Here is a 24,515-nt window from a genome sequence, read left to right as displayed (position 1 = left end):
GAAGGGCAGAATGGGGACAGAAGAAAAGGCAGAATGGAAGAGAGAAGGTTCCTTAAGACCTGAACCAGTCAGAGCAAAGCTTGCTTCTGTGGACAGTGGACCCTTCTGCCTTCCACACTCCTCATGTGGCCACACAAAGACACACTTCCCTAATGAGGATAGACAGATGGCAAATACGTATATGAAGACATGAAGAGATAGCCACCATTAGAGGAATAAAAGTTAGAGCATTAAGAAAACACTAATTAAAACATGCTGAGATGCTACTACACCCATCAGAATGCCTGAAATTAAAACTAGCGACAACACAAATTGATATCAAGGATGCAAAGAAAACTGAATTGATTGTGGGAATGCCAAAAGACACAGCCATTTTGGATGGGAGAACCACATCACAATACGTGTCTTGAGTCTGTGAACTTGCGTCACGTTTTTACTACTATTTCTGATAAGAATACTCCTTCACAGACAAGAGTATAGAACTAGAGCATAGATCAGGAGTTACCGCAGGGCAAGGAGAGGCCCTGGGCAGGGACGTGTTGGCAGCAACGAAGGCAGACATGATAGATACTATGCTGACAGTGATACACTGACAGTCATAATGTTCCATAATATTGTGAGCTGTGGAACCTGGGCAGGGGTGGCTGTGGGTAGGTAAAGGGCACAGAGGATTTCTCTGTGTTGTTTTTTACAATTGCATTTCAAGTCACAATTATAGCAAAATAAAATGTTTGCTAAATATAAGAAAAAACACACAGCTGCTTGAAATCGCACAAAACAAGATCAACATTTTATCTCTGACTACTTCATTTCTGTTTGGGGAAAGAAAAACAAAAAAAAAAAAGCAAACAAACAAAAAAAGATGAAGGGACCACGGGAACTCAGCAGGAACTCACAGCAGTGTGGTCACACAATGGCAGCCTGTGACATATTAGAAGCATTTAACTATCTTCAAAGAACACAGATGGGCAAAACTGCAGATGGGACAGAGCTCAGTGGCGGAGTGCTTGCCTAGTGTGCACAGGGCTCAACAGTCTTCCTGTGGCACTGGGGGTAGGGAGGGGAGGTGACAGGGTTTGCGGGTCAGGCAACAGGGTCGGCAAGAGAAAGAGTGGGGACTGAGGAGCAAGAGACCCAAGGAATGAAGACAGTCTGTCTGCTCAAGGATCAAGTCTCAAGTCTCATCTCTCATGCCTCAAGTCTCTAGTCTCCTTTATTGGAAGGCAACTATGCACTTGCTAAGGAGTGCAGCTAGAGACACTTAACCATAAGTTCAGGATGTATAGGAGAAAAACAAGATGTTATCAGAGTGTGTTCAGCTGTGGGGGGCTTTTTGCAAAAACATCATGCTAGGAAAGCAAGTCTCTCGTCAGGGTGGAAAAGGACCACCTGTAAGTAACTAGCCCACGATGGCTGCAGAGATGACAGGCGCTTTCTGCTAGGAGTCGGCTCCCAACAGGAGAGGGAGAGGGAGAGGGAGAGGGAGAGGGAGAAGTGTCCAATGTATTCAGAATACCAGCATAATGTGACTTCCCAATGTGAATTAAAATTCAAGTGTCTCCAGTTCATACTACATTTGAAATCGTTTTGCTTTTGGAATTTGTACGCACTGTATATTAAGATTTACCTGTTTTTGTTTTTTAAGATTTACCTGCTAGTCTCTGTCTTACGTCTTTTAACATTCAGTTTCCAAGTAACAAAGGCTTTATTTAGCCTGAAAAGAAAAAAAAAGTACTTCTTGAAGTCAGAATTCCAAGTCATGTAATTGCATGGAACACATTTGTTAACAGCTAAGTAATGTTAGAAAATTCCTTAGACGATGTGTTGTCTTGCACCACCAAAAATAAATGCTAAGCCATCCAAATTTTCTCCAAAACCAACAAAACATAAAGCAAAAGGCAAATGTAAGCAACAGTCATTCCATTGCCTATCGACACAGAATCTGCTTGACTGCAACATCCAAATAAATATTTTAAAAAATGAAATGTGTTTTTGTACATTAATTATACATAAATTATGATCTGTATATATTATACATACATTACAATAATATGCATATTATATATACATGTATAACACATGTTATAAGTGTGTATCCAACTATACATATACACGCGTTTCCTTTGTGTCCATCTCACCGGAAGTTGTAAAATATCTTAAACTTCTGCAGTAAGTAGAAGTAATGTCTTTCATAGAGCCAGTCCATCGTAGGCATAAGCTCCACATCCTCCATGTTGAGGCCTGTTTTAGTGATCTGTAATCACAGAGGACAAAATCCAGCTTCAAGATGCTGCAAGGGCCTATACACCCCAATCCCTCGTCCACTTCATCTATCTATACGAATCTGACTTCCCCACACACAGCTGCTACCCGTAGCTTTTCTCCAGCTTGCTTTCTTGTGCTTCTACAGAAAGACTAGGAAAAACTTCCTCTTTATCCAGAGATACTTTTACAGAAAACTCAATAAGTTTTCTGCCTCGCAATTTTCATGTTTTGTATAAAGTATGATGTGACCGGGGATGCGGCTCAAGGCCAGGATGCCTGTCTAGCACACCTCAAGTCCCAGGTTTGTGGTCCTGTTCGATTGTACTGTTGAGTTGATTTTAGTTTGACAGTTGAGAGAACAGAAGAAAACAGATGGCAATTAAATAAAAGGATCACAATTGGCTAATTATAATCTGTGGTCATAGTGCTATGTACTTAATGGGAGTTTCTATATGTGGTGAAGTTTCTGACCAGTACACCAATTAGAAGGATTCCTCGTTGAGCTGCAAAGATGGCTTCACTGGCAAAGTGCCTGGCAAATGACCATGAGGACCTGGGTTCAATCCTTAGAACCCACCCTAAAATCTGGACACAGTGGAACCCCTGGGGAGCTGGAGATGGGCGGATCCCTAGGGCTTGGCCAGCCAGCCTACTTCTTTGGTGAGTTCCAGAGCAGGAAAAGACCCTATCGCCCCATCACAAAAAACAAGGTGGATGGCTCCTGAAGATCACCCAACATTGTCCTCCCCTCTACACACACACACACAAACATGCATATACATACACTCTTTCTCTCTAACACACACCTACACAAAAAATAAATATCATTTATCATTCCTATTATGCTAACAAATGTCTGTTTTCTAGTTTCTACTTTTAAAAAATTATGTAAAACAAGTATCTAATTGGTGAAAAACTCCTTCAAATTGAATTCTTAAACCTTAATCTGTACCAAAAAAGAAGAAAACATTATTATTAAGTAATTTTCTCACAAGCTGTTTCTTTTGTTTGGCTGGGGTTTTTTTGTTTTGTTTTGTTTTGGTTTTGGTTTTTTCAAGACAGGGTTTCTCTGTGTATCCCTGGTTGTCCTGGAACTCACTCTGTAGACCAGGCTGGCCTTGAACTCAGAAATCTGCCTGCCTCTGCCTCCCAAGTGCTGGGATTAAAGGTGTGCTAGGAATAAAGGCATGTGCCACCACACCTGGCCTAAGCTGTTTCTTAAACATTGATTTCCTAAATGGACTGAGTTTTTCTAAACAACAAAGAGAGAAATCATATTGTTTCATTTACCTAAAATTACATAAATTACATACAGTTGTAAATATACATACATACATACATACATACCTACATACATACATACATATAGAAATGAATTTTATGCCACTTGGACTGGCAATGTTCCCTCTAAGAGGCTTAGGCTACCTAACAAAACCTCCAACATTAGACGTGAGAAACCCCTCTGAAGTTGTTGGTCAAGAGACTCTCAAAATAAATAAGCTGTTGCTGTTGTCCTGTGGTTGCCTCCCAGAGGTGGGAGATGTGTCTCTATCCTGAGGATGCAGGACTCGGAAGACTGGAGCTGGAAGTGACCTGAAAGCCCCCTCCCTGAGGGCTAGAAGGTGCTATGGGAGCTGTAAAGAAGACCAAGGAAGAGTCCTGCTCAGCTGTGGTGCCTACGAACCACACAATGACCAGCACAGCACAATATCCCCAAAGCTCAGGTAGCAGCATTCGTATCTTGGTCACAAGCAACAGCTCTCAAATGAGACGTGAGGCCTGTTCAACAGGACAGGGGACATGCCAACTACCTAGGGCTGGTGAGGTGACGAATTGTAGAAGAGAAGCTATCACAGGCACACTTTGTTAGATTGGCACAATTCCCTGCTGCATTCTAAATACTCCTTTTGTCCATAGGTAAGCGTAGGTCTCACACCACATCAAAGATGTTTCTCTTTGCAGCAGACGGAGATGGTTACAGAAAACCACAGCTGGCCAAAATGCAGAGATCATGGGGGTGCCCAGGCCCAATGGATAAAATATATCTACAACACAATGCCTGCACCTAACCTGAGGCTCAGGGAACATGCCGGAGGAGGGTCTGGAAAGGCTGTAAGAGCCAGAAGACCAGGGAGTCTGCTGAGAGAATATGAGTTCTGGGAAGGACAGGGAAGCTACAGGCCTGATATTGCAAAAATATGGCTGTTAAACAAGACCTGAATAAGGGCATCAGCAATGACAAATGAACGTGGAAGGGGACTTTCCATCAGGCCTTACCCCTAGACAAAGACCCCCAGGTGCCCAAAAACCACAAAGTGAGGGACAGTTATTGAATAATAAAGAAAAAGAAGCCATGAATCTGAGAGGGAAGAGAGGGGGAAACATTGGGAAGTTGGAGGGAAGAAACATGGAAGGGGTTGGAGGGGCAAAAGGGGGAAATGATAAAACTATATTTTAATTTTAAATAAGTAAAAAAATGCTACATTTAAACAGCCTCTAAATTGGTTGCTTTTATGCTCCTCTTTGCTCATTTTGCTGTCAGGGTCTCTCCCTCCATGTGTACCCCAGGTTGGCCTCAGACTCACTCCTCCTACTTGTCTCCCCCTACTGGGGTCACAGGTGTGCACCATCGCACTTGGCCTGACCCGCTAATACTTCCTGATGTTCTTCATAAGGCAGAGCCTGAGTAGTTTACATTACCTTCGAGACAAATGAAGCAGTGACCATCCAAAACTCTTTGCAGCTTTTCGCTCTGTGGGCAGAGACTGCTTGGAGGTCATACTCATTGAACATGCCTCTGTCGTTCTCCATAGGAAGGCAGTATATGAATTCACCATCATCTTTCAAGCATTCCTCAGAAAGAGAAGACACTTCCTTTGAGACAAGTTAGTTAGTGAAATGGCTACATTGATCCAGTGGAAACAATGTTGAGACAGAATTAAAATGGTATAGTAACCTCAATATTAACCTCAAATCATGTCTAATTCAACTCAATGGGGCCGGCCTTATCAAGGGGTTGAGGCAGTTCACTTGTATCCTAGGCACACACAGTGACAAGACATTTAGAAATATTTGCCCACATCCTTATTTCCAACTTGATGATAGACCGTGAACACGCCCCATCTTCCAAAGGTTGTGGATCACCTAACTTGAGAAAGGCCATCGACTCCTGAGATAACAGGGTGGGACCTGGAACCCAGGTGTGACTTTAAATTTAACCTGGAAGCTTCTCTAGTGAGTGAGAAAGCAGTCTCATTCACGCGGTGCTACTGAGAAGCTGGCTCTCACCCACTGGGGACGCGTCGCGTGTAAATTCTAAAGCTACTTTCTTTTAGTTTTGAAACATGCAATTTTATTAACTTTTTTTTTAAAAAAAATTCATACAAAATTAAATGTAATCATTTTGGAGTAATTTTATTAAAAGCATAACTTAGTAATTGCTGATACTCTTGGAAACTGCTGAACCCAGTGTACTGAGCTGTTTCCGTGGTGCGTGGCTTTGGGCTCACTTTCATGCTCTTCACCTTGGTTTTCTTTCTTGAAGACTATTTCCATTGTTGTAGCTGTTTGTTTTCTAACAATTATAACCTGTACTATGAGACCTTCAAAAATAAATTTCAACCCCGAAAATAAGAAGCAATGGGCAATGAGCTAATGTGTAGGTGGGTGGAGGGACAAGCCTTACTGTAGCAGTTTGCCCAGCTTTGTCCTAATTCTATTTTCTAAGGTCACTAGAAACTTGGTGAACACAGAATCCACAAGTCTTTTTTTTTTTTTGCATACAAATTAAGTATAATTTATTCAAGGCTCCAAAGCAGCCATGGACAGTTAGAGCTCTGTTTTATACTTTCAAACACGATGTCCACAATCTATCTGATACTATAGCACATTCCTTTTCCATTAAATCTTTACAACTCTCTAGAGAAATTCCCTTTATCTCAATTCCAAGGTCAAAGAAACTATAAAGCTCAGAGAGGAGAGGAGATTGCTCAAGACAGCATGGTGAGTGTACAGATTGAAAACTACATGAATCTGATCTATGAGTGCACTTCCACTCACCTTCTCTGGCTATGAACAATGGCCAAAAGATCTTTTGTCATTAGTATAACCATCTGGAGCAGGGATTGGCAAACCAAGCCTGGCCCAGGCGTCTGTTTTTGTAAATAAAGTTTTATTGGCACACAGTCCTGTCCATTCGTTGTATACTGTGTACTGATGGTCTTGTGCTACAGAGGCAGGGTGAGTGCTTCCGTGCATCAGAGAGCATGTGGCCTCCGAAGACTCTCTTGTTATACGGCCCTTTGAAGAAAAAACCTGACCCCAGGGTTTGAAGCAACGCTGCGTACGTATGTAGCAGTTTACTGAGTAAACAGATGACTAGTCACATTTCAGGTACTGATTCGGTTGGTCTAGTACTAGTGCAGCTGAGAACAGGGGTGTCTAGTGAGTTTCTTAAACAAGCTCCTTTTATTCTTTCTTGTAAGTCACAAAGTGACATACAAAGACACCCAAAAGTAGATTCCAGTTTAAGGCACATGGCAGACTTTCCTGTGACCCCAATGAATAAGAGGAAAAGATGGGGGGAACATATGCAAGATGTATTATAGACTTAAAAACTGTCATGAAATAATTATGATAACTTATGTGAATTAAATTATATCAAGATTCTTTTATATTTGCCAGCACGTGTTGTAATCAATGTTATTAATGAGAATGGATGGAACATCTACAATGAATTAAATAAAAGTTAATATTTTAATGTTGACTAGTTGAAATTGCGTAAAATAGAATTGTACCTTTAGGCTGCACCTTGGAAGCACAGTCTTAGGGTGGTACTTCAGAGAGCGAAGAAATGATGGAGTTTCCCATCCAAGCTTTTCTCTAAGCCTAAAAATATGTTTTATGGCGTCAGCCTCTTCTGGTTCTGGCAGAAAAAGGTTTTAGAGTTCACTATAAGTGCATGTATGGGCACCATTTACAAACATTTCCGTACACAGAGAAATCGAATAGTGATAAAAGTTAACACAGCAATGAAAGAAGAAACAGCTTTAAATTAGGATTTAACAGGAGCTCAAAGGAAAGCCCAACTATTTCACTTAAGACACCACAACCTGCACATACATGTGCGCATGCACCTGTCACATGCACACCCCACATAAGCACACACACACACACACACACACACACACACACACACCACAAACACACACAAGGAAGGTCGGGAATAACCGCATGTGAACATGAAACTTTATGCTAGATCTTTAGGGATAACGTATGCTAACATCTACACGCACTTCTCCCTTATTTTGTTTGAAATGTATTCCAAACCTGAAATAGATTTGTGGATAACAATTGTAAGATATGGATAGTGTCAAGAAAGGCAGGCAGGCAGACAGACAACACAAAGGGTTTAGTTACATAATTATAGATCATAAGCCCCAGGAAACACTGGATCAGGACCCAGTCAAAAGCCTTTCTCTTTGAAGGCCTAACATGACCGGAAGCAATAGCATCAGAAGAAAAGAGGAAGCAATGTGGGTCAGAGACATCCTTCGCAAGAATGGCCACTCACTCCATATATTCTTTTTTTTTTTTGTTTTTGTTTGTTTTTGTTTTTGTTTTTCGAGATAGGGTTTCTCTGTGTAGCCCTGGCTGTCCTGGAACTCACTTTGTAGACCAGGCTGGCCTCGAACTCAGAAATCCGCCTGCCTCTGCCTCCCGAGTGCTGGGATTAAAGGCATGCATTTCTTGATCCCGTTTTCATGATTCGCAGCACCACCTTTTTCTTTTTTGCTTCTATTTCCCATGTTATGCAGACTGTAGCTTAAACTTCATTTTATACCTTTTCCCCCCTCTCCCAGTTTTAAAATTAAGTTTCTAAGTGTACATATTCACAGTACATGTATTTGGCGCATCAGATATGTCATTAGCATGGCCAGAGCACACTCCCTCACTGGTCCCTCCTGTGTGCTGTCTTCACCATGGCTGTGAGGGTTCACGCTCCCATCAGCAGCACACGGCTGTTTCCTTCCCTCCCCGTCTTTGGCAGTTTTGTAACTTTTCCTCACTGTTCTGACTGGTGTGGGAAGGTCTCTCACTGAGTTTCTTATTTAAATTTCCCTGACAGTTAACACTGTATAACAGTTTCCACTCACCTGTTTGTGTTTTATGCCTTACGTTGTGGCTTTCAGACACCCTGCCCATTAACTTACTGGGGGTTAACTTGAGGGTTTTTGTTCCTTATGTGTTCTGGACATTGGTTCTCTGTGGGGTCAACATTTTGAAACTATTTTCTCCTATTCTGTGACTATTTTCTCTTCTCTCTGGTGACGTCTATGACGATGTTTCTTATTAGACAGCAGAGTAAGTCACAGGAGCTTTTGAGAAGCACACAAGGCATGCCAATGGTGACACTGATTCTAACACCTCCTTCTGTGTCTCAGGCCCGCTGGAAGTCATGCACAGCAGCTGAGCAAAACCATTTCTTTTTGGAGAAGTGAAATGTGTGCTATTTTATAAAACAGCACCAGAAATCTTCTCTGTTTCCTCAAAGCTGGCAAAGGAGAGGCTAGAATAATTCTGCTAGCAAGATGGCCTCTGATGCAGTGAGCTGTCCCCCAAGAGGAGATGCTCTATCACCTGTGCCACATCCTACTCAGTAGCATAAGTCACAGGACTCCCGGGGCACTCAAGGGAGGCTGCAGACTAAACAGATGAAGGTTTTCTGCTGAGATATTGAAAAACCTGAATGTCCCAGTGTGGAGAAGGGGTTCTGATGACAATGTGATGATAAATCTATCTCTGAATTGTGGTACTCTAGTAAGAAACAGGAAGTTTCCTTTATAAAATTTATGATATTAAAATAATGATTCCAAATATAAAGAATCAAAAATGTTAGTGGGGAAAACATGCTTAACTATTTGGATGTTTAATCTTTGTGTTTAATCTTTGTACCAGGTGTGGTAGTGCAGACCTATAACTCCAGAGACTGAGGCAAGGGGGTCTCAATTTCAAAGCCAGCCTGAGAAATATAATGAGTCTGTGTAAGACACCCAGAGGCTGACAATATAGCTAGTGGTAGAACACTTGCCCAGCATGTGCATGGCCCTGACACACACACACACACACACACACCACACAAACACTACATATATATATATATATATATATATATATATATATATATATATATATATACACTCACATACATACACACACCACACGTACACTAAACATATATACACACATACACACATGCACACACACACATACACACACACACACATCCCCACAGCTCCACCTCCCCCCAGGCCACCCCCACGCTCAGGTACCCCCCCCATACACACACATACACACATGCACACACACACGTACACACACATACACACACACACATCCCCACAGCTCCACCTCCCCCCAGGCCACCCCCCACACTCAGGTACCCCCCGATACATACACATACACACCCCACACATGTTTTACTAGAAGCATAAAACAAAGCTATAATTTGTCTTTCATGGAGTTCTAAAACTATAGTCAGAGAATATCTTCAGTAAGAACACAATCCCTAAATACTTTGTCAATTTTAGCGATATTGTTAGTTTCAAAAATAATTGAAAATGTAGCAATTCTTTATGGTACAAAACCATCAAGACTCAGTAAGACTTTTTCTTTTCTATAAAGTCAGTGTCCAACACAGGCAGCAAAACCTTGGAAAACTGTGGCAGTATGCGCCATTTCCTCCAAGCTGGAACAGGGCCACAGCATACCTGCTCTGTCATACGGCTGAATTCGGGACCTCTTCCTGGTTGTATGGGCAGTCTGCTCCGGCTTCACTTTTGCATTCCTTATATCGGGGAAAAATGGTTTTGAAACCCCTACACATTGTGGACTGAACTTTTGTTCAAGATAACCTGTGAAGAAAAACATTGTGAACTGGGTGCCTACTGTGAGCTCTAAAAATACCATAGTAATTTCATATACCAAACAACAGTCAGCCATTAGATGAGGTGCAGGGAGCTTGTGCTGAGCCAACTGCCTGCGTTAGTCTTCCGGCTGGTTTCCTTCGCATGTTACATGCCTGCCTTACCTTTCCCACCTTTGAAATGGGGAGGTAAAAGATGAAAAGTAAATAGCCACTGTCCTTGCCTGGAGGTTGTCCTTGACAACTAGGCTGCAAGGGAAGGGCGGGGAGGAGCCAGAGCCTCTTGGAATAGAAGTTAAGGACAGTGGCAACTTCTCATCCTGGTCATCTCTGGCACCTTCCAGACTTCACCTTTTGTTACAGTAAGAACCTCAGACACTGCCAAGGACGGAATTGTTAATACTGCTACAGTCCTTTCCAAGGCAAATGTCAGTTGCTTTGCTGAATAATTTTATCATTAGAATACATCCTTATAGTATGAGCAAATACTCATAGGAAATAAATAAATCTTTTAATTCACTCTAACATGGGACTGAGTACAGAATATATTTAAATATGAACGCAGAAGAGCAGAGTATTGCTAATATTTCTTGTATGGCTTACTTAACTGGAGGGTTACATTTAGAAGACTGGGGGAAGTTATTGATGATACAGGAATTTATAGAAGTGATTGTTCTCTTACATTTAACATATACATATACAGTAAAGTTACCGAGCCACAACTTAGTAGGTAAAAAAAAAATAGTGTAACTACAAGCAAAACTGCAAAACTCAGTTAGTGCAGGAGCCCAGTGAGTCTCACCATGTCCCCTTTAGTCAGCCTTTAGTCCCTCCTCTGGGACTCGTGTGGTCTGAGCAGACTCACACATTCATCCTTTCCAAGGAACCACATGCAAGAGAGGGCAAGGATTTGAGGTTTAGAGTAAGATGAGAGGCTGAGGAGGAGAGAACCATAAGACAGCAAAAGCATCTCTCAGGAGATGGGCGGCGAGGGAAGGTGGGCTTTCCTGGACCAGTTATAGGAGAACGAGCTGTAAGATGCGGTTATTCCCCGAGGACTCTCTCAACTGGCAACTGTCTATGGTCTCACGCTCCACATAGCCCAGGCTGAGCAGCAGCTTTCTCTTCCCACTCACCACTTCCAAAACAACCTGTACCCTTTAAAATAAACTCCTAGTCCTCTGAAGTTCCTGGCTTTCTGTTACACCACACACACACACACACACACACACACACACACACACACACACACTCCAACATTTCCCAGGAAACCAGTTGCTGGGAAGTCACTCAGTTAGCTTGTAGCTTTGGCTCCACAGAGGGCTCACTTTTCTGTTTCATGCTCCTAAACTGAGATCCATTTGATGCTAAGTCCTTTTGCTATACAACAGATCTCCTCAAATCTTCTCGACCTCTAACATGTATGCAACTATACGCAACATCTACAATACAGTCTTAAAAAGGGAATTGTTTGTTTTTTACAGATTACAAGGAATATAATTCAATAGTGTCTAATTGTTCCACGAGTGGCTACTGTTACACCGTACATGTACCATTTGCCCTCCATCCTTTCACCTTGCTTTTGTACCCTGCAACATGGCTGCCTTTCACCTCATCAGTCTGCCCACCCCATCGCTCCACAACTCTCTCACAATCCACCATCCTTCCATTTTTTTTCCACCTTTCCTTTTTATCCACTTTAGATAACATTTTTACACATACTCTTATCAATATCTTAGACGGCCTCTCTTCAGATCTGCCCATCTCAGTGCTAACAGATAAAGGTTCACAGCAAAGTGGGCTTCGGCAACTCCACAAATTCACTGTAATTAACTGTACATACACCCTGAAGACAAACCAGAGATCCATTGATCTTTTACCCACTTGTCTTTTTCACTTTCAATGGCTATTTTTAATTTTTCTCCAAGTTCTTCGAACTTTCAAATGTTACCTTCTAGTCTCTGACCTTTCCATTTAATTGCTCTTCTCTGGTTAACACGCAGGGTTATCAGACGGAGATTTCCTCAACTTGCTACAGACACACAAGCCAAGCTCCCTCATCTGTATCCATGGTTCTCTCTCACACTGACCTAGTAAATGAGACGCCTGCCTTTCCTGACACCAGAAGGTTCCTTTCCATCTTCTATTTCCATGTCTGCATTGTTAACTATGTCCCCCTGCATGCCCCTTCCACATTAAATCCATTCTTGGACTACACCCTAGTTATCACCACACAATGCCTCTTCAAAGATGAACTTCTATGAAGAGTTGTAAATGTTTTATTTTTTTATCACCCAGTTCTTATTCCACTGCAGTCTTGGAATTACACCAAAATGGCTCTCAAATGACTACACTTTTGAGGTCAGTACAGTCAATGGACATTTCCTACTTCTGATTTTCTGAGTGTATTAATAATGTTTCACACTTTGGACGATATATTTTTTTTTCAGGAGGTAGGTTGAGACAGGGTCACATTTTGTACCCCTGGCTGGACTAGAACTCACTGCATGGATCAGGTTGCTCTCAAACTTGTAACAATCATATTGCCTCTGCCTCCCAAGTACTAGGACTACAAGGGTAAGCTGCCATTCCTAACTTCAATCCTTTCTCACACAGTTATTTTCCATTGATTTCTGTGACACCACATATTCATTTCTTTATCATCCTGTCCATTCTAGCTGACAGATCCCATGTCTATATCTGGCCTCTTTCTGGCTCATAATTGTTAGACATTTTCCCTAAGTATTCTCATTGTGACCATGACATAAACTTCCAATCTTAGACTATTCCCAAATACATCTTTGGCCTGACATTTCAGAGCTCCTGAATCATGTCCAGCGGTCTCCTCAGCATCGTAACTGGCGTGAACCAAAGGTATTCTCAACTCAATATATCTAAGCTCCAAATTCATGCCCACTCCCCTGGCCCCACAAATGCTTGTGTGAGGTTTCATATTTTAGTGTATGGTACTGCTATTAATTACATTTAAAAAATCCAGAAACCTAGGCACTATCTTTAATACCTCCTGGTCTCTCCAGTCCATCAGCATGAAGGATTAAGAATACCTTCATGACAGCTAAAGTCTGCTAACCAATCTCCATGGGTCAGTTTTCATTCTTTAATCTGTAGTCTTTTTCAAAACAGGAATGGGAGCATATTAAGTCCTTGCTTGTCTGTCATGGATGCTGGGTATGGAGGGGCACACCTCTAATTCCACCACTTTGAAGGCAAAGCAGGCAGATTTCTTTGAGTATGAAGCCATCCTGATCTACACAGCAAGACCCAGGCTAGCCAAAGCTACATAGTAAGTCGCTGTCTTAAAAGCAAGATCTGGGATTGGGAGGTGTCCTGGAGATGTGGCTTAGCAGTTAAGAGACACACTGCTCTAGCAGAGGGCCTGGGTTTGATTCCCTACACCCACATCTAGTGACTCAAAACTGCCTGTAACTGCAGCTCCCAGGGGCACTACCACAGATCTGACCTCTGTGGGTTTCTGTGCTTATTCACATATACATACCTACACCTAAACCATACACATAATTAAAGGTCACACACACTTTACAAAGCCTTCTACAGTTCGTATCTTCAAGCTCTTTAATCTAGACACCATGTCCTTACTTTTCCAACCTTAGTGTTCCTACGCAGCTCACTTTCCTGTCCTCTTTCTCTTGAGGAAAACAGCAAAAAGATCACATTCTAACAGTCTGCCCAGAGAACTCCTGGACCTCTGGCACTCACACCCTTTCAGGGACTCACCCACTGATTCTCAGGCAATGGTGACATCAGTTGGAGGAGTGGCCTAAGTATTGATTGGCTTGTTTAGGTGACAAACACGACAATGGTCAAAGTTTGGTCTAGTTCAGACAGGAAGGGACCACTAATTTTGAACAACACCCGAGAAATGATGTAGAAAGCAGAGGAAAATGTCATCTAAGAAACTAAAGAGGGGTTGGGAGGGCTAGGGAAACAGATCGGATGGTGAGGTGCTGGCTGCTGAAGCGTGAAGACCCAAGTTCCCTCTCCAGAACCCATGAAAGAAGAGCACTGTGTGTGATGACACTTGTAATCTTCTGAGGAAGAGGAGACGGGGGATCCCTGGGGACTGGCCACTCAGCCAAGTCTACCTCGCCAGAGCCAGCACAGTGGGAAAGACCTTGCCTCACACGGCAAGCTAGGTAGCATCTGAGAAGTGACACTGAATGTTGCCTTTTGACCTTCTATGTATGTGATCTCATATGCACATATACTCTTACCATATGAGCATGTGGGAATATGGGCATGGGGAGACAAGGGCGCATGCTCACATCCACAGACAGACAGACAGACAGAGACAGACACACACACACCACAAAAAAATGAAAGGAAATTATCAAAAGAAAAAAATGCAGAATGGTATAGTGAAACAGATCATTCTATTTTTCAATAATTTCTGAGGATTTAACTATGCGGAAGCATTCCGTGACCTTGGAAGAGTCTTATCAGTAGAATGGAGGATGGAGCAGGTGAGGAGCAAATCACAGACAGGGAGAGGCAGGAAATCCGGGTTGCTCTGTCAAGAGTAATGACCCTGTAGTAGAGACTGCTGGAAGGGAGCACAGGCCTCCAGGTGCTTCTGTCTGGGTTTTTAAAGAAGGCATGGAGCACATCTATGTGCTCAGAGGACCGAGAAGGGGAAAGAAGGCATGGGAGAAGGAACCTGAGACTGACTATCTGGAGGTCAGCGCTGCAGACACCCGAGTTTACAAAGAGGGGACATGAAAGAGTAACACAGAGAGAACCCAACCCACCCAGCTGCTAAAACTTGATGTTCTGGGTACGGTGGAATTTGAACAAAGAAAAAGGAAGACTTAGAAAGGGGAGGTTTGTGGAGGAGCGATTAGGACACCAGTAGTTATGGATGGTGTGTGTGTGTGTGTGTGTGTGTGTGTGTGTGTGTGTGTGTGTGAAGAGAGAGAGAGAGAGAGAGAGATAGAGAGGGAGGGAGGGAGGGAGGGAGAGAGAGAGAGAGAGAGAGAGAGAGAGAGAGAGAGAGAGAGAGAGAGAGAGAACATCCAGAAAGCAGTGAAGACTTAAGAAACCATGGATGCACTGCAAAGTCTAATTTGTGGTGATCGCACTATAAAGAGAGTAGAAGCATCCTCGGGCATCTTAGTGGTGCCAGCAGCATGTCTGTAACTTTATCATCCGTATCAGTTTTAGATCATGACAGTCTTGAGAAGCAGGTTTCATGGTTGGAGGCATTTCCACCTGCTGCAACTCATGGGATTGGTTGGACACCAAAGCTGCTATTTTGAAGGAAAGTGCTACAGTTAGACAACATAGAAATACTGTGCCTGGACGGTAATCTTGGTCATCTTCCGTCCCCTCTGAACTTGAGGACTCGGAGGGTATTTTCTTCCCCACAGCCATAGCTGATCTGCCATGTATGCACTGTCGGCCTTTATGTATTGAACGTCTAAGATGACAAAAAAAAGTAACCGTAAGAAAACAAACGACTGCACAGGCTCTCAAGCTTCGCAGCTGTAACCAACACAGGCTGTTTACTGTACAACATGGCTAACACTATAAAGTTAGTATCTCCTCTCTGCCTTGGAGCACAAAAGTCCCATTAATCCCTTCAAAAAGTGTTTTGCTAGCTATCTGTAGAGCAAAACTGAAACACTTACATAGAAATAATGAAGTGCTAAATGAGTCGAACAGGTGTTAACATAAAATAATAAACATTTTGAAAGTTTAAAGCTTGACTTCATTTCTGAAGAGGAAGAAATTCAGTTAGTTAACTCCTGCCTTTAACTTAGTGGCAGAGGCAGTTACTTGAAATTCTATACTCCTATATTGCCTTTATTCATGAAGAGAACAGCAAACAGTCCATCCGTATTGGTTATAAGTGTTCAGAAAGACTTCATAGGGGCACAGAGTCAAAAACCCAGTGACTACAGCTGACATATGCAGTAGACAAACTCATAAGGCAGAGGAAATAGTTCAGGGATTTGTAAAGCCTTCAATATATTTTCAAGTCAGGGGAGGATGGGTCTACTGCTACATTAAACAAACCAGTATGAAAAAGAAAAAACCCACAAGCACAGCCTCTGTGGACTTATTTATGAACACATTATTGGGCATTTTTATAGCCTTTCCCTCCGAGAACCTTTTGGGTCTCATTTGTTATAAGCATCTTTCGATGTTTCCTGATTGCTGGAATGACTATTGTGACCTTTCTTCTGCTATTTATGAACTTTAGACAGTAATCCTTAGTCACTTTATATATTTAACCTGGATTTCACATTTAAATACTGTAATAATGTCCTTAGCTTTAATAGAATTGACCTATCTCAGCCTTAATGGTTTATGTTATGAACGTTTAAAAAAAAAAATCTGTCTTTATCTGAGATTTACAAAATTCTTCTATATTTTCCTAACACTTTTAAAGTTTTACCTTCCAGGCTTTTAATTCATGCCTTAGTTCTTAAATCTTTAGTTTGAAGGAGCAGTTTAAGGGGCAGAGTCAAGTCGCACCCACCTACCCCTGCCACACGAAGCTGTCACAATGCCAGTAGCCAGTACCTCCACCCTTCCCTGCCAAGATGAATAGTTTTAAAGCTGTGCTAGGCTCCCAGGATGTGTGTGTGTGTGTGTGTGTGTGTGTGTGTGTGTGTGTGTCTCCTCTGCACTCACCCAAGAGCTCTGGATTTGAGAATGAAAGACACACATGCCAGCTCATTTTGACATGCCCTGTTTGCTTAATGGCTGGTTACTTCTAAAGCTCCCAAGGCTAGCACACACTCCCCTTTGGTATTCCTGAGTTAACAGCTTTTAGAAATCTATATTTCATTTCTGCTACCCCAGACCCAATCCGGGAGTTGTCCCTAGTCCAGGAGTGGTCCCTAGGGCCACGCTCCCAGATTCTTATATGCCAGTGGGCCTTTAAGCCTGCTCTCTTTGCTTCCCTGTCACGGCACTCCTGTCTGTTCATCTTCCCCCTCAGTATCTTGCCCTTGCGATCTAAAAGTCCCACCTCTGTCTCTCTGCTCAGCCATTGGCTGTATGGCAATTCTTTCTTACCAATCAAAGCCAGCTAGGGCAGGGCCCTTCAGCTTCTGGAAGATTAAGACAAAGCATGAACCAATTCCCAGCATGCACCGCTGTGCCTGGCTTCCAAGTGAACGTTTTAACCATAAAATTCAAGCGTATTAGTCTTCATGCATGCTTTTCCGTTACAGGCTTGTCCCGGCAGATCACAGTTCCTTCTGAGAGTACAGTAATGTCTTTGCCTTACATGTTTTCCATCTTCTTCTTCTTCCTCATCTATTGGTGTGCTCTGACACTTCTCACTGCCGTCTATCTGTACCCAGTTTGACATTTTCAAAAGTTATTTTAAACTATTTTTAACTATTTCCCCTTCATATTGTACACATCTTTTGCCTTTTACTAAGAACTTAATTTTTATTTGTTATTAGAAACATACTCCAGACTAATATATCAACCATTTTATTTTGTTAACTATGCATCACCTGTTCTCTATCTTGGCTGTACTTCTGATATTATGGGTTTGTTTGTTTGTTTTATTTAGATCTTCCTGCCTCTGTCTCCTGAGTGCCGAGATTAAAGGTGTGCACCACCATGCCCAGCTTTTAATTTCCAAGAGCTATTTCTTTTTCTACAACTGCTCTGGTATTGTTAATTTCTAAAAGTGGACTATGTTTCACTTTTCTGGTTGTCTCATGGGAGCTTTGAGGTGGTTGCTGAACTTTTATGTTCATGTTGTCTGGCTCTTCTGTGCTTCTTTGATTTGTTTGCATCTCCTCCGTGTTACGAAACATTCCCCGTGTTCATGCATTGCTTACGTTATTAAACGTAAGACTTGGGAGTGGGATGAGCAGACACAAGATGGGATAAGGGTAAGGTCAGCACCAGATGGCTCACTTCAGAACCACACCCCCAAAAACCAGAATTCCCAAGTCCAGATCCCTCAATAAGTCTTCACATAACATCTTATAGTTAGCTTTTAGGTTAGGGCACACGCTAATGGATTTCATCACACCATTTTCATACATAGGTGCTATAATGCCTTGGTCTCATTTCCCCCACTGTCCTCCCGACTCACAATCTTTAGGGGTGTTTGTTTGTCAAAGTGGAGTCTCATGTAGCCTAGCCCAGACTTGAGCTCAGTATTCAACCAAAAAGAATCTTGACGTTCTGGTCCTTCTGCCTCTACCTCCAGAGCATTAGACTGAATGGGCATGCGCCGCCATGTGAGGCTGACGAACCCAGGGTTTCATGCACGGGATGCAAGCGCTCCATTAACCGAGCTACAGCCCCACCATGGAATTCCGGAAGCTATATATTGTCGAAATTTTACTATGGGGGAAAAACCCTCATTTTTTCATATTTATTTTTACCTTCTTCTTGACTTGTGATCCTTTCTGTTCACATTCGGCTTCTGAACTGTCAGGTCGATGGGTATAAATGTCTCCATCTGGTTTCCGTGTGAGACTGTGAAGTGACGGACTCTGAAACATATAATCGTGCTGTGTTCTTAATATGAGACAGGTTGATAGCTGTTAGTCTTGATATTAAAATCTGCAGATATAGTTGCCCACTTCCCAGGAAGCTTAACATAGCGAACGTTTCTTGAATACAGCCCCGTGTCCGGACATGCACTAAACAGTGGCCCTTTGCGAAAAATCTCCAGACTCAGCACACGCATCGGAGACCACGCCTCCTTTCTTACACTGATGGCTTTAATACACCCCAACTTCAGTTTTCAATACATTCCTGCTACACAGTAGTTAGCATGTTATATACTATGGTTATCAGGGTTAGGATCACTTTCCTCTGGAGTCAGGGACTGGGTCAAAATCTTCCGGATCCAAAGCCTCCTACGTCTGTGACAGAACAGAAGTCGCTAAATTCTCCAGAAACAAACCAAAGGAAATATGTTCAGCTTTGTGGGCAGAAAGACAAAGCCGAGTAAGTTGTTTAGATATTTATATAAGAAAGGAAGTTTCTGTAAATGTCTTACTGATAAAAATGAAAGTGATGAGGATTGAGATTTTTTTTCAACAAGGCCTCCCCATGTAGTCCTGGTTGGCCTTGAACTCACAAAACTCTGCCTGCCTCTGCCTCTGCCTCCTGAGTGCTGGGGTTAAGGTGTGCATCAGCCCTCCAAGCTTCTTTTATTATCTTACAGTATTTTTATGGTTTTGCTCACCTAAAGGAGATTCAAATTAGCAACACCAGTCACCAAATGGGCTGCAAAATATTCACTGTCACTTTGTAGAGTGCCATTCAAACATAGGTGCAAGTGAGAGCCTGCCTGTGGGCTATCACCTGCCAAACTCCTGTGGGCTATCATTTGCCAACCCCTTTAAGAGACTAGTGTGCTTCTCCCAACGGCTTTGACTTTGGAGCAACATCTGTTTATGCTCTAAGTAGAATCACTAAATATTTAATAAGCAAAAGAAGTGTTGCTGAGTCTTGGTATTAATTAAAGTGTAAAATTATATTTCCCCTTGCCTTTTGATCAGACAAGTATAAAACGTCTCAAGGAAACCTCGCACATCTCCACGGCAACATTTACATCATTTAAATGTCAGAACATTTCTCTGGGGGGAAAAACAGCCTAAGAATTTTATGCAAAGCCAAATTTTCATTTAAGAAATATTATAACATTTTCAAACAAGTAAAGCTTCGGAAAGATATCTCCCACAAGACATTCTTGTAAAAAAATATGCACACACACACACACACACACACACACACACACACACTCATATATATGGCAATAATTCCCATCAACGCAGACCAGAAGGGGGAAAACTTGGGAATAAAGGGAGTAATAGAATATTGAGTATATTTAAATACAGAACAAAGTCAAACAACTCTGGGTCTAAGATTGTAGAGCTGAACCTTATTTCCATGCATCAAAAATCTAAAGCGCATAGAAAGTATAGTTTAAACATGAACAAAATAATCAAGTCATGGAGAAAGGAAGGAAGAAGACATGGAAGATGTGTAAGTGAAGCCTAAGTTCATCTTCCATGTGTAGAGGCCAATACACCATCAAAGGCTCATGAAGAAAATATAGTTTAAATATATTATTAAGAGGCTGTGTCTACAGCTCCATAGTGGAGGCTGTGTCTACAGCTCCATAGTGGTATACTTGTCTAACACACACAAGGCCCTGGCTTCAATTCCCAGACCATACACACAAAGTTGTATGTATATAAAGTATGGAATCCATCCACACAACCAGAAGTATTGCACAAGGAACGGAGCCTTGGGAGGAGGGTGCATCAGCCGAGATGTGGGTGCATGAATTATGAAAAGCTTTCTAATGAGCAATCAAGAGATGCAAGCTCAAGTGCACAGATCGTGACACAGACTCTGGCATGTAATAAAGGGAGACAGCACACAAAGGAAAGAGACCTATGTGTCCATCAGAAAGACCTGAGCCCTGGAAACAGGCTGATGGCAAAGGAGGGCTGCTATCGACTCACAGCGGTCACTGACAGTTTCCGTTCCCTTCCCAGTCCTAACAGTACTCTGATTTTTAAGGTGCATCAAGAAGAAATGGGGGGGGGGGCAAGGAGGCAAACAGCATAGAGGATAATGTGGCAGTTCTGACATGGAAGCCTGTTGGGACTTTGGAAGGAGAGACGGGGTAGGGTGGAGAATACAATGACTGAAACTTAATCAAACACAAAATTCGACTGTATAAAAACTCAATGCATTGTAATCAAGAGGGATATATTCACATGAACTCATATGTACATGCATCTGTGCGCTCATACTAACACAACACAGAAAAAAATGCAAGGTACCAAAGCCAGGAAGGGATCCTAAGATTATCAGAGACAGCTTAAACCAGAAAGCAAACTAAGAATTGATGTTCTGGAAAAAGGTTTAAACAAAAACAATAATAGAGTAGCATCTTTAATGCATTGAGAAAGAAAAAACAAAAGCTCTTAACTTGAGAATCCTATACCTGGTAAAAACGAGTTTCAAAAGTGAAGGCAGAGGCCAGGCAGTGGTGCTGCACAACTTTAATCCCAGCACTGGGGAGGCAGAGGCAGGCTGATTTCTGAGTTTGAGGCCAGCCTGCTCTAGAGAGTTCAGGGCAGCCAGGGCTACACAGAGAAACCCTGTCTTGGAAAAACAAAACAAAACAAAACAAAACAAAACAAAACAAAACAAAAGCTAACACAAAACAAAACCAAAAACAACAAAATCCAAAAAACAGACAAACTAACAACAACAACAAAAAAAAAACAAACAAAAAATGAAACAAAACCAAACCAACAAAACAAACAACAAAAAGGGCAAGGCAGAGGACTAAGGTGAAGCTCAATGATAAAGGCCTGACCAGTGTGCACAAGACCTTGGGTTCAATTCCCAGAGCTACCAGAGAGAAAATGGAGGAAGTGTCGGGAAATAGGTGAGACATAATAAACACATCTTCCAACAAACAGAATCAGGAGAATCAGTGCGCACATAAAAGAAAGGTAAACCCACACATTTCATAAGTAACAATAATCCCAGATGAGAAGTCTAAGATACAAGGACGCAAAAAAAAAATACAGTGAGCAGTCCTGGTGGCATAGGCTGTGCAGTCCCAGCTACTTGGGAGAATGAGATGGGAGGACAGCCTAGGATACAGCCAAAGTTCAAGGTCAGCCTGGGCAGCTTAGTGAGACCCGTCTCAAAATTAAAGTGGCAAGAGGGCTGGAGATACAACTGGGGGTGTAGAGTGCACCTCACACCTGAGAGTCACTGGGTGTGCCCCGATGTGTGTAGTACACGCGCACATGCCGATGTAACAAGCATGAAGGCAGAGGTAACAAATACTGCCAACAGAATACAACTGTGTCCCCAAGGAGTACAAGTGTGGTGCTGGGGAAACGGCTCAGTGGGTAAAGTGTGTGCCTCAGAAGTGCAAGGACCTGAATTAGGGTCCCCAGAGCCTACATCTTAAAGAGCTGTGTGTGGTGGCCCACACTTAAAATCCCAACGATAGAAAGATGGGCGGTAGATGCAGATGGATCCCTGGAGCCCACTGAACAGCCAGTCTTGCCTCCTTGGTCAACTTCCAACCAATGAGAAGGCTTGTCTTAAAGAAAACAGAGCATGGGACTGAGCAACACCCAAGGCAGTCCTCTGACCTCCACATGCATGTACACATGTGTACTACCCTCTCCATGAACATGAAGAAACATACACGCAAGTTAGGTGTACTTGGACACAGGGGTACAGGCTTGTAATTCTAGCACTAAGGAGGCTGAGGAGGGAAGATCGGAAGTTAAAGACCAATCTTGGCTATGCAGCCAAAAAGAGGAGGGGAGAGGGCTCAGGGGAGGGGAAGGGGGAAGGAGGGGAGGGGGAAGGGGAGGGAGAAGGAAGGAAAATGTGGTTAAAATACAAAGCCATATTTTAATAGATGTCAGGAAAAAATTATCTGAACTAAAGTATTTTAAAGATCTTTGCATCGTCTGAAAGAAAATTTTAAAAATTGAGGGCTGGAGATATGGAGCAATGGTGGAGTATCTACCGAGCATGTGGAGAGCCCTGGGAAAACCTGCAGTATGGAAAGAGGGGGAAGAGAGGAGGGGAAGAGGACATAGTGGAAGGTGGGAAGAGAAACGTGGGGGGGGGGCTGACGGGGGGGCAGGACTATAACCATGCTGGGCTACAAACCTACAATTCCAGCACTTGAGAACCAAGCAAAAAAATAATTGCAGGACATTCCCCAAAGCAAAGCTTGAATTTTCCACATACTGAACACTCAGCATGTCTACAATGGCTGTCTTTACTGAGCATACACAGAGGATTTTTTCACTTGTCTGTTGCCTTTATCACCTCAATGCTACTGTGTCACGAGGTAATGACACAGAATTACATTGTATTGGGTAGATAGCGCCAGTAATCTAAATTATCTCACGTTTTCCAGAGGATGATGGGTTATATGTATAGATGAGGATATTTAGAGTTGGGCTTCATGAATCTGAGAGAGGTGGTGTCTGGGAAGCCATCCTCTTAGGGACCATGTGTTATTTGCGCACATAAGTCCTGTCACAGCTTCAGTTGTCCCACATGAGGGAAAGAATTCTCACATGAGGGACTGGTCCCATTGGAATGTCCTGCAGACCTATATGTTGGGCATTTTCTTGACTGCTAATTGATGCAGTTGGGTCCTAAGGGGATGTAGGAGAACGGTGACCACTGGGAGCAGAGCCATCGCTAGGCAACTGGACCTGCGCTGTATAAGACAGGAAAATGAACAAGTCATGAGAGGGCAGGGCAGGGTTTCTCCACGGTCTCTGTTTCAGTGCCTGCCCTGGTGTCTCTCCATGAGGGGCTATAATGTGTAAGCCCAATAAACCCTTTCCTTCCCCAAGTTACTTTCGGTAGGTGTTGAATCACAGCAACAGAGACACAAACTAGAACAAAGCGGCAGGTGCGTGACTATGTTAAACAGCAGCAAGGTTTTGCAAAGAGCAACAAACATCACTTATTTATGACTGGAAAAAAAAAGCAAGCTTTAAAATCTCGTAGTCTGGGAACGGGTCGCTGAAGCCTGGTTGATCAGTAGCAACTAGGAAACTGCTTCTCTGAGGAAGGACAGGGCTCTGAGACACTTGTGCGGGCACTCCCAAGGACCCAGGCACAGAGGCCCAGGGCAGACACCTGTTTACCTCGTTTACCTGGTATGCTGTGGCAGTCAAGGTCTCCTCCTCCCCTTCTTCCTTTTCCTGCCTCAGCACTGCATAGTCCAGGAGCATACACAGGCACAAGTTTAGAGACTACTGCCCCAGCCCCAACTCAGTAACGGTCAAGCGCCTCGTGCCTCGGGAGCCAAGGCCTTAGGAGCCCCGCAGTTGCTAGGGGCAGGCGCTGGGGCGGAGTGAGTACCGGAAGTGCTCAAGCCTGGTCCGCTGTATGGCTCAGCACAGATAAGACCTCCCTCTGACAGCCCCGCCTGCAATCTGCCAGGCAGGGCCCAAGGGGGAGATACCTATAGGTGTGAAGAGTAAGATCTGAGCGTTTGAAAGAGGGGACCTTTCATTTATGATTTACACAGACTGTGCATATGACCTACTACGGCCAAGCCTGGTGTCCACATCTCTAAATCCCGCTTGGCTAAGAGGACCACAAATGTGAGCATCAGCCTGGGCTACATTAGTGAGACCCTAGCTCAAAGAAAACAGAACACCATTAAGAGACTAATAAAAGTACTGTGAAGAGTACAAGAGGTATAGGCATTCCTAAATAATAAGGTTACATATATTCGTGAATTCCCATTTGCATGTCTTACACGGCTTTATTGACG

General features: G+C 42.9%; 1 protein-coding gene across 2 annotated transcripts in view; it reads right to left on the bottom strand.

Moving 5' to 3' along the window:
• Positions 1-24,025, bottom strand: part of Dnah14 (dynein, axonemal, heavy chain 14) — a 238,340-nt gene extending 214,315 nt beyond the window's left edge. Inside the window, exons 1-8 of one of the 2 annotated variants that reach the window (NM_001377039.1) lie at positions 23,890-24,025; positions 18,589-18,699; positions 15,523-15,644; positions 10,035-10,178; positions 7,062-7,189; positions 4,966-5,118; positions 2,139-2,254; positions 1,652-1,714 (exon numbers count right to left, since the gene is read on the bottom strand). In NM_001377039.1, the coding sequence (NP_001363968.1) occupies positions 1,652-1,714; positions 2,139-2,254; positions 4,966-5,118; positions 7,062-7,189; positions 10,035-10,178; positions 15,523-15,644; positions 18,589-18,665 (803 nt within the window). In that variant the 5' untranslated portion in view covers positions 18,666-18,699; positions 23,890-24,025. Of the gene's footprint in view, positions 1-1,651; positions 1,715-2,138; positions 2,255-4,965; positions 5,119-7,061; positions 7,190-10,034; positions 10,645-15,522; positions 15,645-18,588; positions 18,700-23,889 lie in introns of those variants that run through there. The other variant, XM_017314066.2, reaches the window with a different exon arrangement.
• Positions 24,026-24,515: the final 490 nt, after the last annotated feature.

The sequence above is a fragment of the Mus musculus genome, chromosome 1, assembly GCF_000001635.26.
Source record: "Mus musculus strain C57BL/6J chromosome 1, GRCm38.p6 C57BL/6J".
NCBI classification, from domain to species: Eukaryota; Metazoa; Chordata; class Mammalia; order Rodentia; family Muridae; genus Mus; species Mus musculus.
This window is presented reverse-complemented; position numbering and strand designations above follow the sequence as displayed.